Source organism: Rhinolophus ferrumequinum, chromosome 27, assembly GCF_004115265.2.
Source record: "Rhinolophus ferrumequinum isolate MPI-CBG mRhiFer1 chromosome 27, mRhiFer1_v1.p, whole genome shotgun sequence".
Taxonomy (NCBI): Eukaryota; Metazoa; Chordata; class Mammalia; order Chiroptera; family Rhinolophidae; genus Rhinolophus; species Rhinolophus ferrumequinum.
This window is the reverse complement of record NC_046310.1, coordinates 10,853,957-10,867,348: the sequence shown is the minus strand read 5'-3', so window position 1 is coordinate 10,867,348 and position 13,392 is coordinate 10,853,957. Positions and strand designations below refer to the sequence as shown.

At 38.4% G+C, this 13,392-nt stretch overlaps 2 protein-coding genes across 2 annotated transcripts in view; one reads left to right on the top strand and one right to left on the bottom strand.

Annotated features, from left to right (window-relative positions):
• RAB3GAP2 (RAB3 GTPase activating non-catalytic protein subunit 2) overlaps window positions 1–3,587 on the top strand; it is a 65,067-nt gene extending 61,480 nt beyond the window's left edge. Inside the window, exons 34-35 of the mRNA XM_033099343.1 lie at window positions 586–744; window positions 960–3,587. Coding sequence (XP_032955234.1) covers window positions 586–744; window positions 960–1,115 — 315 coding nt within the window. The 3' untranslated portion in view covers window positions 1,116–3,587. The remainder of the gene's footprint in view (window positions 1–585; window positions 745–959) is intronic.
• Window positions 3,588–3,845: 258 nt separating this feature from the next.
• IARS2 (isoleucyl-tRNA synthetase 2, mitochondrial) overlaps window positions 3,846–13,392 on the bottom strand; it is a 31,353-nt gene continuing 21,806 nt past the window's right edge. Inside the window, exons 15-23 of the mRNA XM_033099344.1 lie at window positions 12,332–12,440; window positions 11,144–11,246; window positions 10,142–10,267; window positions 9,421–9,552; window positions 8,516–8,622; window positions 7,710–7,855; window positions 6,857–7,047; window positions 5,096–5,240; window positions 3,846–4,354 (exon numbers count right to left, since the gene is read on the bottom strand). Coding sequence (XP_032955235.1) covers window positions 4,212–4,354; window positions 5,096–5,240; window positions 6,857–7,047; window positions 7,710–7,855; window positions 8,516–8,622; window positions 9,421–9,552; window positions 10,142–10,267; window positions 11,144–11,246; window positions 12,332–12,440 — 1,202 coding nt within the window. The 3' untranslated portion in view covers window positions 3,846–4,211. The remainder of the gene's footprint in view (window positions 4,355–5,095; window positions 5,241–6,856; window positions 7,048–7,709; window positions 7,856–8,515; window positions 8,623–9,420; window positions 9,553–10,141; window positions 10,268–11,143; window positions 11,247–12,331; window positions 12,441–13,392) is intronic.

Below are 13,392 nucleotides of genomic sequence, written 5' to 3'. Positions count from 1 at the left end.
CAGAGGGTTTTAAGCAGTTGTACAGTGATTTCATATAATTCCTTTTCTTTTCCAAAAGCTTGAAAATGACTCGTAGACATACTGAATTGGAAAATGAGGTGATGGCAGAAATTTGGGTTTTAAATGGGGAGTTTGATTTGGACTATATTTTGGTTGTACAGTTGACCCTTGAACAACACGGGGGCGGGAGGAGCTGACCCCCATGCAGTTGAAAGCCCACATATAACCTGACTCCCCCAAAACTTAACTCGTAATAGCCACTGTTGGCTGGAAGTCTTACCACTAACAGCGACAAGCAGTTAACACATTTGATGCTCTATGTGTTTTATACTGTATTCGTATAGTACAGTAATCTGGGGAAAAGAAAACCATAAGAGCAAAGACACTAACAGTCTTTTTGGAAAAAAATCCCCGTGTAAGAGGAACCACGCAGTTCAAATCCGTATTGTTCAAGGGTCAGCTGTAGTTCAAGGGTCAGCTGTAGCCATGGCCACAGATGCGCAGGAACTGGACGGACTCGTCCCTGGCAGCGCCTGGCCTAGGGCAGGTCAGGCTCTTAGGTCAGGTCCGTGTTCACCTCCTCAGGCCCTGCTCCAGGTCCATGACAAAGAGGTCCTTGCCAGCCAGCTGCTGGTGCTCACGGGGCAGAGGCTGGCTCACGCACTCTTCCACACCCAGACGAAAGAAGGAATGGAGCTGCTTGCCAGACTTCCACCCACACTCTGCACTTGGCTGAAAGCGATGGTGAGTCCAGTCGAGTGAGATAAATCAGGTCATGGGGTGTGGTCTTAAGTGTGTATTTAATAATAGTTGAGGAGAAAACTGTAATTATACGTTTAATTGACTTAGTTCTGAAGAAAAACATTTTTATTGGGAAGTAACTACTCTGACAACTCTTAAATTAGTAACAGTTTAGTTGTATGTATAACTGATGGGTTATTTTTGTGTCCCATTTGCAGGACCCCCAGGATCTTCAAAACACAGAAGTGCCAATTGCCACAACAGCTAACCTAGTAAATAAAGTAATTGAGCTTTTACCAGAAAACCACGGGCAGTATAGTTTAGCCTTACACCTCATCGAAGCTGTGGAAGCCATATCTCTTCCTTCTTTATGACCCTTATCCACTGAAAACAGTCTAAATTTGTGTGACTATAACATGAATTAGTGCATGGCTATTTTACATAGTAAGAGCTGGAATTTTATGGAGGGAGTTTGTCTTTTTTTCTTTTATAAAATAAATAAAAATATATTATTACTTTAAAAAAGTACAATGCGGGCTAAATTCCACTCCTTTGGGTAAAACTGAAGGTAAAATATAAAGAAATATCAATTATACTATTAATTACTAATACAGATGTTTCACTGTTTATTTCTAACTCAAGCACTTAAGTAGTTTATTGTTCAATTTTGCTATTTAAAATTGGTTATAACTTACAGATCATGTTATTATAAGATTCTATATTTCATACTCAAAATGTGATTGTTGTAAGCACATCTCCACGTGTCCGTGGACAGCCCCCATCCATAACATAGAGAAACAGCCCACTGTCCTGTAATCAACGTTAGGACATGCTTTTGTTCTCATGCTTAATCCACGCTGGACTGTCACCTGGACTTCCGGATGAGGACAGGTTCCTTTACCAGAGGTTGTGCTGCTGCCACCAGAGGACGTGACCTTGCAGGAATAAGGGTTCGAGATCGTCATAGTCATCAGAAGGGACATTAGAGAGAACCCGTGTCAAGTACCAAAGTATCTGCTGTACTTGCCAAAATTGAGAATCAGATGCGAGCAACGCAACAAAATTAATTACAATACAAGGTAAGATCTGCCTTTTGCCAAGATTCAAAGTCCTGTCCACATCAGGTCATTGTAAAAATGTATTATCTTGTAAAACTTATGTTTAAAAAGGGCAAAGATGCTAAAAGATTAAGTCCAACTTTATTTTTCCTATAAGTGTTCAGAAATGCCTGCGTCTGGGACTCGGGAATGTTATCTGTTCTTAGGAACAGGACAGAAAATGCTCAGTGATATGACAGCTTTAGCAAACCTACCTCACAGCTGGGTACCCGACAGTGCCTAGAGCAGTCCAAGTGCTGAATAATCCTTTGATTAAAACCAAATTAACCAAAACTCTAACAAGTGCTTTGAGCTCTACAAATACCAAGTATTTACCGTGGTATATCTTTGGAATGTAGCCATACAGTGCAATTACTGATATCAGTCATGGATCACAGTTGTTATTCATAGTAACTCATTGTGATACAGAAGTTCGTTTCCTTCCTTGAAAGAAGCCAACTCTAGCAACTGTACAAAGTTGAATATGGCCTTTAGGGACATAAAGAAAAAAATGTCTGATGTGTGAGGGTATCCCAATGTCGATTCTTTCTAACTAAAAGATCACATTCTAATAAGAACTTCCTGTTTAATCTAAATTAAATCTTGAGAAAGAAGTTGTTAGGCTGTCTTGAGTGTTTGCCATGAGGGGCCTGTAAGCCTGATGGAGACCCACGCTGTGTACAGTGTGAAAGGACCTTAGCCAGTCCAGCCTCTCGGCCTCTGCTTGGATCTCCACTGCCCCATCCAGACACATCCATGAGTTCTCATAAATAGCTCTAGCTTTATAGGTACTGGCTATATGTATTATGAAGGATTAGTTCTTCCTGTGGTTTTTCTAAATATTTGGAAGATAGTTATGAATTTTGGAGGCTGGTCAAAGAAAACTTGGAATTACAGCATTTCTAAAGATTAAACCTTCACTTTGATTCCATTATCACTTTGGAGGGAGGGGTACCTACTTAGCATTTGAGATAATAAAACTGGTTAAACTTATTCTGGTAGAACACAATCAAATGTGGGCATTGCTGAGTATATTAATAAGCTGAAATAATGGCACATAGATCCCCCTAATAAATCATTGCGTCTCTAGTTAGCTTTGTAATCCTAAAATTTACCATTCAGAATTTTAAAATTGGATTCTGAGTTGTATGATTAAGAAAAGCAGTTAAGTATTTTACTGTTTCATCCAGGGCTTTTAAAATAAATCTGATAGAAGAGAATACATAGCTGTGTTCAGGAAGGCAGACGTTGTATTGTGCTTCACTGACTGCACTTCAGGTGGTGAGTTTTTCACAGATGGAAGGCAAGACCCTCCACCAGCAGAAATTCATCTAAGGTCAAAGTAAACATTGTTATATTTAAATTGGTTTCTTAAAAAAAACAAAAAACAAAAAACACGATTAACTGCAATTTAAAATCACAGAAAACCCAGATTTAATAATACTAAGTGTACAGGGAATATAATGTTCACTTAGAAGTGGCTGCAATTCATTTAATTCTTAAGAGAAAAGTATTTTTGAAGTACTCGATGGCAACAGGGAAAGCCCTCTCTCACCCTGACAGTTTTCCGCTGAATTGAATCAGTCATCTTTAGAATGATTTTAACACAACACTGAGTTGTTTGTAAAATGCTCTATTTATCTTGTGTAATGTACTGTAAGTAGTGAAATTCTGTATATACTGCTGATTTCTGTGTCTGTTCATTGTTGTGAACTGATGTATAATAGTGAAATAAATTTTCAGCTTTCATGTTGTTTCCTTAACATTCCTAAATTATTAAGTACATACTATTAAGATTTTTTCCCCCTATCATATGAGAATAACAGATTTGGTGATGTTTTTCTTTGTAATGCAGCCAAACTAGCTATTCCAAAAAGGTTGGTGTTTGCTAGTAAGGCAGAACGAAATTACTCTTTTAATCTCTCAAAGGAAACACACCCCTGCCATTCCCAATCAAAACCATTTTTTTCACTTGATATTCTTAACTTCTACACCAACATCACTCAATCATTTTCTAGAATGCCTTTATTTTTAGACGTTACAGAACTTAAATACTGAGTCAAACAGATGTATAAAATATAAAACATTTTCTGCTCAGCCACATTGGAAGGCAAGCACATTCAGTGTCTGTTCTGAATGCCTCCGTCACGGATGTATCAACCCCTCTGCATATGGGCATGTACATGTGCACATTATTCTGTAGCTAGTTACAGGAAAATCTTAGAATTCTCACTCTGACTCTCATCCTGCAGCATTTCCTCTTCCACTCATTACCTAAACCGTGGATTTCTTTCCAACATTGTAAACCATCCATCTAAGCTCATCAGTACTGTCGGGCGTCTCGCTCGGACAGCTGTCAACAGCAGACAGGTCCTATTTTCCATCAACAACTTCCGTGCATCGGGGGCAGAGTGTGTCTGAGGACTCAGCCGTGTACTTCCAACAACGAGGGCATTTTTCTTTGGTAGTTGGCATGACCAGTACTTTATAAGAAGACTCTTCACGAATATCACCACCTGTGCAAGAAAAACACACGAGGAGTATCAATCATATCACTGTATCTTCATTGGTTTTGCAGGTGCTCCTTTTTCAAGCTTTCTCCTTCCTGCCTTGGTAAAGCTTGTCACATTGCGTGAGTAGCCAAGACAACGGAATCACACAACTTGACAAGGGAGGAAAAGCTGAGGAACCTGAGGCCCTGAGAGGTTAGCTGATTTCCCCCCAAGTCACTCAGTTTTGTACCTAGCTCGGGCAGAGCAGACCTTCTAGCGCTTCATCCAGGTATAGTTCTGATAAAGTACACTCTTTCCAGCTACATACTTAAGAATTTTAAAAAGAGCCAAATTATAGTGACAATTGCACTTAAGACTTTTTGGTCTGGACAAAAGGAAACAACTTTCTGCCCTGTTGATCCTTTCAGAGCTCAGACTGATAACACATAGTAAAGAAAGTAAATTACTGTCTATTTGTTGCCCAAAGAATGTACATTAACATTTGAAAAGCCAGGTAAGCCAGAATCTTTACTACTTATTCACGGGACAGGAAGGAAAACTCCCTCTTCTACCCCAGCCCTCTGTTCCCCACACCAGCGGGTAGGACACTTTTTAAACTTGGCCACTGTTTACTTCGTTTCCACGGAAAGGTGTATTTATTCCAAGTGTGTATCGGCCTTTAGAATACATGTGGTCCCCGGGGAAGTTGGAGATGACCTACAGTCATCATTCAGTTCTCCAGCTGCCACTTGTTCCTCTCCTGACCTTCTAAATTGATTAGGAATGTCCCTTTCAGCTCAGTCACATCTGCAGCCATCTCGAGCGGTTCCTGCGATAGTAAGGTTGTCTGGGAAGCCATCATTAATTCATTCAACTGAGAGGTGCTGGACGTCTCCTCCGTCTGTAGCATCTGAGAGGAAGCATGTGCAAGTTACTAAGTTACATTTTTACCATAAACTGAGGTTACTGACAGTAAATTCTTGTGTTTAGTGAGAAACCCCTTGGTACTATGACCTCCTGATGCTAATACTACGAAAATACATCAGTTCTTAATAGTATGAAAGGTTTTTAACTGAAAACTTGATGGAGAATACACTCTATGCTGGCACTTCACTTTGCTAGATGCCAAACGCTCATTATTTCCAATCCTCACAAAACACCTACAAGGTGGTAATTATTCCCATTTACAAGTGAGGAAACGGGCTCAGAGAGGGCAACTTGCCCAACTTTCTCATCCAGTAAGTGTGGAGCTGCAGCTGCAGCCCAGGCCTGTCAAAGCCCTCACTTGCTCCTAGTATCATGCTTCCTACATTGGAGGGTTGAGATGCCCACGACACAAGGACCTGCTTTTGGCCACGTAGACCAATGACGGCTATCTGAAAACCGCTCAGAACTCCAGAAGACACTGAAGCAGCTGTTCGATAAGCACTTTGACATTTTTCACTGTAATTTTCAAAATGAGTTTGTGAACTATGTAATACAGACATTCCTTTTTTCAAAAAGCTCCTGAGAAAACAGGAGATTCCAAGAGATTAATTTCGTTTTAACAAATGCAATTAGTAGTTGACAGAACCAGGACTCCATCTGACAGCTACCTCTGTAATTCCTAAGAAAATGTATTCACATTCAAAGTTTTTTCCCAGTATAAATGATCTAAATGAGCTGTATTCTTTTCAGCTTATTACTCAGAGCTAATGAAGTCAAAGGAAACATGACATGTACAGCACTGGCTGTGGGGCTTGAGCCAGGTCACAGCTTCGATGCTCGTTTCCTCATAAAATGGAGTCAGAACTTCCCAGCCATACATTTTAAAATGTGAATGTATCATCGAAATTCTGTTACCAGATTAACAATTCAAATATACTTGCTATTTCAAGCCTCAAATCTTGATCAGTAACAATATTAAAAATTTTAATTGAGCTTACCAACCAAAGGAGATGGCCATTTTTTAGAAAACTACGGTATCAGTAAAACTGTCAAATATATTCATTGCCAGTTCTCTGAAGCATTACAACTAGAGAAAAATCTTGAGTCAATACATTAAGCTCTAAGCCAGTCGGGCCAATCAACTCCTAAGAATCCCAAGAAGAAACTTCTGACAACCCTTGGGAAATAAAAATAGATGACTGCTTTGAGATATGAGCATATCTGCTGGAGCAAATGAATTTTTTCCAGATCTTTCTTTGACTTGTTTGGATCTAGTCCAGGTAGACGAAATGCTGAGCCAACCAGACCCTTAACACGAGACTGCCCATTTTTGTATATTCTAAACTGCCGTACATTTCAAATAAAACTATTCTACCTACCCTGTCTCAGCTTGTAACGTAGCAACAGAGTAAATGTCTTGTAAGAGAAGGAAAAGGAAGCAATGAATCAGAGATGTATCAGGATTAGAAGATATAAATCCTAATTCCTAATTCTTTAATAAAAAAAAAATCTTATTTATACAAAGATTTTTGAAAAAAAACAATTTCAGGTGAAACTAGGATATTAACACGATTGCAAAAGGTCCAAACAAAGGCCTACCTCTATTATCTCAAAGAGCAGCCCAGGCTCGATGACAATGGTAACTTGGTACTCGGCTGCGTTTTTGCCAGGGATGCTCCCCAGGAACGCATCTCTCATGGTGCAGGCGCTCTCCACGGCTTCCTCCAGCCCAGGCTTCTTCCAGATCGAACTTGTATTAATCCACCCAGTACGAAAGACACTCTTGGGTTCTTAAAAAACAAACACGAATTGACAGAGGTTCTAAACCTCTAACCATTAAATAGTTACTATTCATGGGAAATGAGAATTACTAGTTAAGGTAATCGTGGGATGAAATGTGAAGCCATCTAAATACGTACCAGACATTTACGTGAACATGTGGAAATAATTTTGTTATTTAAAGAAAGGATAAAATATACAGTAAGAGCTCAAAGAAAAAAAAGATGAAGAAAATAAAACAGAAATGTCCCAATATTAACAGCTGTCTTTGGGTAGTGAGGTAAGTGACTTTTCTACAGTTTCTGATTTTCTATAAGCTCAATACAATTGGGCGGGGCGGGGGGGGACTATTATAAAAGTAATTACTAAAAGACATGATACTTTGTTTTAATAAAACAATGTATTTCTGACTTTACAAAAATATTTAAGAAAAAGTGATTGCTCAATATAGTCAAGCTGCTAATACATTTCAGAAAACATTTCAAGGTGGCTTGAAAGCCATTCGGCAGTTCATCCTACTCTTGTACAAGTATGTGCAGAAATTACGACGTGACTAAGACACATCATGCCGTAAATCATTGTGGATGAGTAAGTGCCCCTAACAGATACAACTAGAAGTTGCACGCTCAACAGGGGCCTTTCTCATGCAGAGAACAAATCAAGTGTTCCTTACCTTTAATATAAGGTATGTGCTGGAATACCTCTTCAGCCAAGTGAGGAAGAATGGGAGCAAAAGAACGAACTATTACATCCAAAATTTCAGCCAACGCAGTCTGACAAGAGCGTCGCTTAGGATCATGTGCATTTTCACAATAAAGCCTGAACAAGAACAAATTCAGCAGTTGACAACACTTTGTATACTCTGACTGCCAAGACAGGCGCTGTTTCAACGCTGAGCGTATTCTTACAGTGGCTAGTCTGTGGATCTAATCTAATTAAAGAATAAGATATTCTACCACAATTTTTAATAACATCCTCTATTATACTTTACTCCTTCCAGATAGCCCTCAAAAAACTCTCAGCTACGTAGTAATGTCCAATTCCGTTTTTCAGAAAATAGCCAGAGTCTAGACTAGTGCATTAAAGACAACTGATAAGTTGGTTGGTGGTATTTACAATGTGACTTCCCACCCCTACAAGGCTGTCTCTGTGCCCCTTAAGACTTCCAAACTCCTGAAAAGAAGTACTGTGTGCATTAACTCACATTAGCTATTACTTCTTGAGCACTTACTTTATAAAACGCAGCATTACGCACATTACTTATTGCTCTTCATTCTCGTAACCACATTATGAGATGATGTTAAATTAACATCACCACTTTACAGATAAACAGTAAGTGGCAGAACGAAAATTCATAATCAGGCCTGGCTCTAGAATCTTCTTAACTGCGCCATGCTGCCCAGCTTGCTCACCACTTGCCAAGCAGAGAAGACACACAAGAAATACTTGTTAAGTATTTCAGTATTCAGTCATACATACCTATCTTTGATTATGCTGAAATAAAAGTTAGAAAGTTCTCTGGTGTAAAAGGCTCGTAATAGCCGAACAACTTTTCCAAAATCGTACTGTTTATATGAATCGGTAATCTAGGAAACAAAGCCAAAAACAGTTGGAAGCTGGGTAAGCAAATGGAAATCCAAGTTATTGTAAACAAAGTATGTTCCTTTTGAAAGTATGTTTCAAAGGTGGACAAATACAAAACAGGTGATAAGAGCTCTTGGGGGTCCCCAAACATCCTGGATCACAAATTTGACTACCCTCAGAAAAGTACATTCAACTCTGGAAACTTGAAAACAACCCTCATCAAAGGAAAGGGTCAGGTTTTCAATGATGAAATCACAGCACTTCAAGACAATGAAGAGGTTACCAATGTTTCTTCATTTATGCCTGAAAAGTAAACTTGGGCGAAAAACTGTACACATGCCTCTGACAGGGGACGTGGAAGCAACCACATTGCCAGTTTTTGAGAAAACACAAAGTTGTGTTCATATGTAAATGAGAAAATAACTTAGGACACACACAGGAATACTCTTATTTCTATGCTTTCAGGGGTACATCTGCAGGTCAAGTACAATTCTACTTTATTCCATTCTGTCGGAGAAACAAAGCTGATCTTGAGAGAAAAACATGGTTTGAGGAGAAGTCTGGGCCTATCGTTCCCACGAGGTACTTCTCTAGTTTTCTGAGAAACTAGGAAAGAAGTCCTAAGACTTATACCTAAGGTCAGTCAACCTAGGAATATGTGGAATTTATCAAGTCTAACTTCTTTCAGTGCTATAGTTACAATTTCTAGCAAGGTTTGGTCCATTTACATGCAACTCCAATTTCAACCTACAACAGTGCTGATATTTCCATTTTCCAAAAGCTCATTAATTCACACTGACCTTGTTTTCCAAGTCGTGCAGTAGGTGTAGCATGTACTGGTCTATGACGTACATATTGTTAACAGGGATGGCATCTGTCTCTGGGTTGAAACCAGCCACGTTTCCCAAAAGAAAGCGGAGTGTATTCCTAAGCTATTGGGGGGGGAAAAAATGCAGTCAAAGAAATTGATGTGCCTTCAGTTCTTACTGAAAAAGTATTTCTCTGTAAGTTTTATCCAACTCATGTTACTTTCTTAATGGAATACTTTTTTCTTTTTGGAATACTTTTTAAACATTCCTAAGTAAGACTACAAATGCAAAGAAAAAAACAGAAAACAAACTCTCATTCTGGACTGTTTCTATAACAGTCCAGTTATAGAAACAATCACTGGACTTTACACATAAAGACTGAATTTTCATTCTATTTCTTTATAACCTAGGGCAAGTCACCTTTCAGTGGCCTTATCTCTTCATATGGGAAGGTTAAAATGTGTTCACCAGCCTCACAGCTAAAACGAAAGATATATTGGCTATATATTTTAATAAAATATAAAAAGACAGTATATAAAATTATTAGTATTACTAATTTTTTAAACAAGTAATAGAGGATGTTTTTAAATGCTCACAACATATGTAGAACTCATTTTCATTCAGTTTTGCATTGCCAACAAAATGTGCCCTTGCCTGAAACAATGACATAATAAACTTTTCATTGAGAAATAGGAAGAACGATGGCTCTGACCTTGCTGATATCATCTCTGGCAGCGCTAAGGACAGAGGGACTAATTGTCACTTCAGTGAAAACATTGGACTCGGCCACCCACCAGCGAAGGACATCGGCACCGTAAGGAGGCTCTGTGCTTTGATCCTTTCCATTGAGGGAAAAAAAATATAAACATACAAATGGCTTTCAGTTCCAGCAGGTGAACCAATTTCCTACTGAGAAATGTGTGTGCACAATATGAGCATAAATACTGAATACCTGCACTGTAATGAAGGGCTATGATCTCAGAAACCAAACTGTGTCTAAAAAACAACGCTAGGAATAAAAGAAGAGTGGTCTCTCCAATCTGGTCACTGCGCAGATGCTAACACCAGTCTCCTCCCTGGTCACATGAGTGTCCATCTACCTATCAGAGCCGGTGGTCAGACACAGCAGCGCCCTGACGTCCCCGTGATGGGGGAGCGGAATAGGAGGGGCTGTTTTTCCCTTTCAGTATTCCTTAGCAACTCTCTAAACAAAGAAATGGTTGCTGGGCATTAGGAGGGCAGTAAAAAGCCAAAGGAGTAAAGTAAGAGACAAGTGATTTCTTTTCTAAAAACTGCAAAATAAACCAAATGATCAGCAACCCCACATTTGATGTTCATAGTGGTGTGTAATTTCCAAGAATAATGAAACATGCATTTAGAAGTTGCAATCTCATTTTTTTCTTATACCATTTCCTTTTAACTGGAACATTACAGTTTCCAAACTTTTAAAGCTCAGACAGTTACAAAAGGGGTAGAATGATTCAGGACCCAACTGAAGATTCAGACCTGAAATGAGTCAAAAGGGCCACCATCCAGCCCTTCCCTTTTTCATTAAAGTCATGTATTATTTGAGAGTCTAGTTTTAAAACATGGTAATGCATCTGCTATTTGTACAAAGATGTTTTACATGAAAGGAACTACATGAAGCGTATTTTTAGCTGCCAACTTAAGAGCCTTAAAACAGAAATAAAGATTTTATTAGAGAACCACCTACTTGTCCTCCGTTGATGACAACGTCAGGATCAATGACGTTCCCAAGAGACTTGGACATCTTTTCTCCCTTTTCTCCAAGGGTAAATCCATGAACCACCACTGTCCTAAGAAGATAAATCGGCTATTAGAATAATAAACACAATCATAATGATTTTTTTGGAGATGACTTACAGCTTAAAAAGAGTATCTTATTTTGACACAAAAATAGGATATTTGACAGATTACGTATGAAAGCTTTTCTTCAAAGTCTAATTCTCGGCAGCTAATTTATCATGCATATTAAATAGTAAGCTACGTACTTATGCACAGGGAAATTTTTGATGTTTACCTTTACTAAGCAAGTATTTCCTGAGCATTATGCACTGATTTTGATCATTAAAACTAACCAGGAAAAAGTATGCCTTGAAAAGAGCAGATTATCACCTCAACGTTACCTTCGAAAAGACAAGTCAAGAGAAAAATGTATCTGCTGTTCTATTGGCTTATAAAAGCATGCTATACAAGAGACAAACATTTAAATTGTTCTGAAATGGGTTTTCATTGTAAGATTGCAAAAATCTTAAGCTCTTTAAGGCTCTTTCTCACTAGAACCTTTAAAAAATACAAGGAAAAGCAATTTCTGTACCTAAATAAGAATCCCTAATTTATAAAATTCACTGAAGGAATGTTCAGTCATTAACCACTACGGACATTCCAGTGAGGACAACTGAGCTCAGGCTGCCTTCAGCCAACCTAGAACCTCCTTCTGTGGTCCCTCTGTGTCGAGTCTTAACCACATTTCACCACCTGGTTCTCCACAGGCTCTCACCCCTCCAGTCATGCTGATTTTACTCCTTCAAGGAGTTGTGATCTGTATCAGTGACAAAACTTGTCTGTATTTTCTCCTTTTTCTACTTCAAACTCATTTCTCTCATGAGACTGGAGACTAAGCTAATTGAAGGTGGTGTTTTACCTTATGGGGGCGTGCCAAAAACATGTATACACATGACTTGTGTTCATCTTGTTATCAGTATATACTGAGTATTACAATTTTAATAGTTTTTTCCTTTCTTAAAATGTATATACATTTTTTTGGCACCCTCTGTATATACCAGTCAGCACAAGGCTTCACACACTGACTGGTACCCAGCAGAAGTACAACAAGTACTCCAAGTACTCCAAGTGTGCTGACTTGTTACGTAATACTTACTTAAAAGGCGCTTTTTTCCTCGCTGCCACACTTGTTAATAACGATGAGTGAAACCAACCGCCAAGCTGGTCTTTTCCTTCCAAGTACAAGTCTGCTCTTTGATCAGTACCTCAAAAAGTATTAAAAATTACAGAAATTTAATTAAAATAGGAAAACAACGGTTTGATGAAGAGTATGCATGAAACAGTCAAAACTACAGTCTAAAATTGGGTTTATGTATTACCAATAACGGTAGTTTATGTTCTGGCAGCCTCCTATGTATGCAACATACATGTTTAAATTAAACACATTTTCTTTCTTTGAATTAGTTACCTAAATATGACCAGGAAGAAAAAATGATTTACTAATCAGGTACATTTTTACCACCAAATTGTATTTAATAAATTATTTCTATCACAGTCAAATATTTGGTTAAGAATATCACAAACTAGAAATAGAGTGAGTAGACTAAACTCTACCGGTACCATGGACAGCGGCACAGATCAGTTTTATAGACACTTTCCGTGCAGCTTAATCCAGTCCATGGCTCCAAGTATAACTTGCACTGCTGCACTTAAAAAGCAACAATGCTACTAGCAGCAGTTCTCACCAAGGCCGGAGCAGTGATTGAACTCTGAAATATACTGCACAAGCACTATTTCACATACGGTATCCTCTTGAGATTCAGGATGCTGCCCCATAAAGGTGGTCGTAGGTAACTCTTCTTCCTGTTTATAACACTACATAAACTACCTTCAGTATCTTATGTAGTGTTATTTGCCCACATTTTCAATATAATTTAGGAAAACAAAGTAAACTCAACATTTTCTCTTAAATACAAAACTTATGAAGTATTTCAAAAAATGATTACATAAAAAATTGTAAAAATTTTGTTAATATGTAACATATTTGGGCATTATGCATTATGTACATTTTTAGCTGTCATGCAAAGGAAACGAATTTACACGCATTTTGCTTTTCAAATTTTCTAAGCTGAAAAAGCCCAAATAAAGGAATATTTACCTACTAGGAACCATATTGCTGTCCTCTCAATCGTAAGGCCTAGAACCAGAAGTATAGCT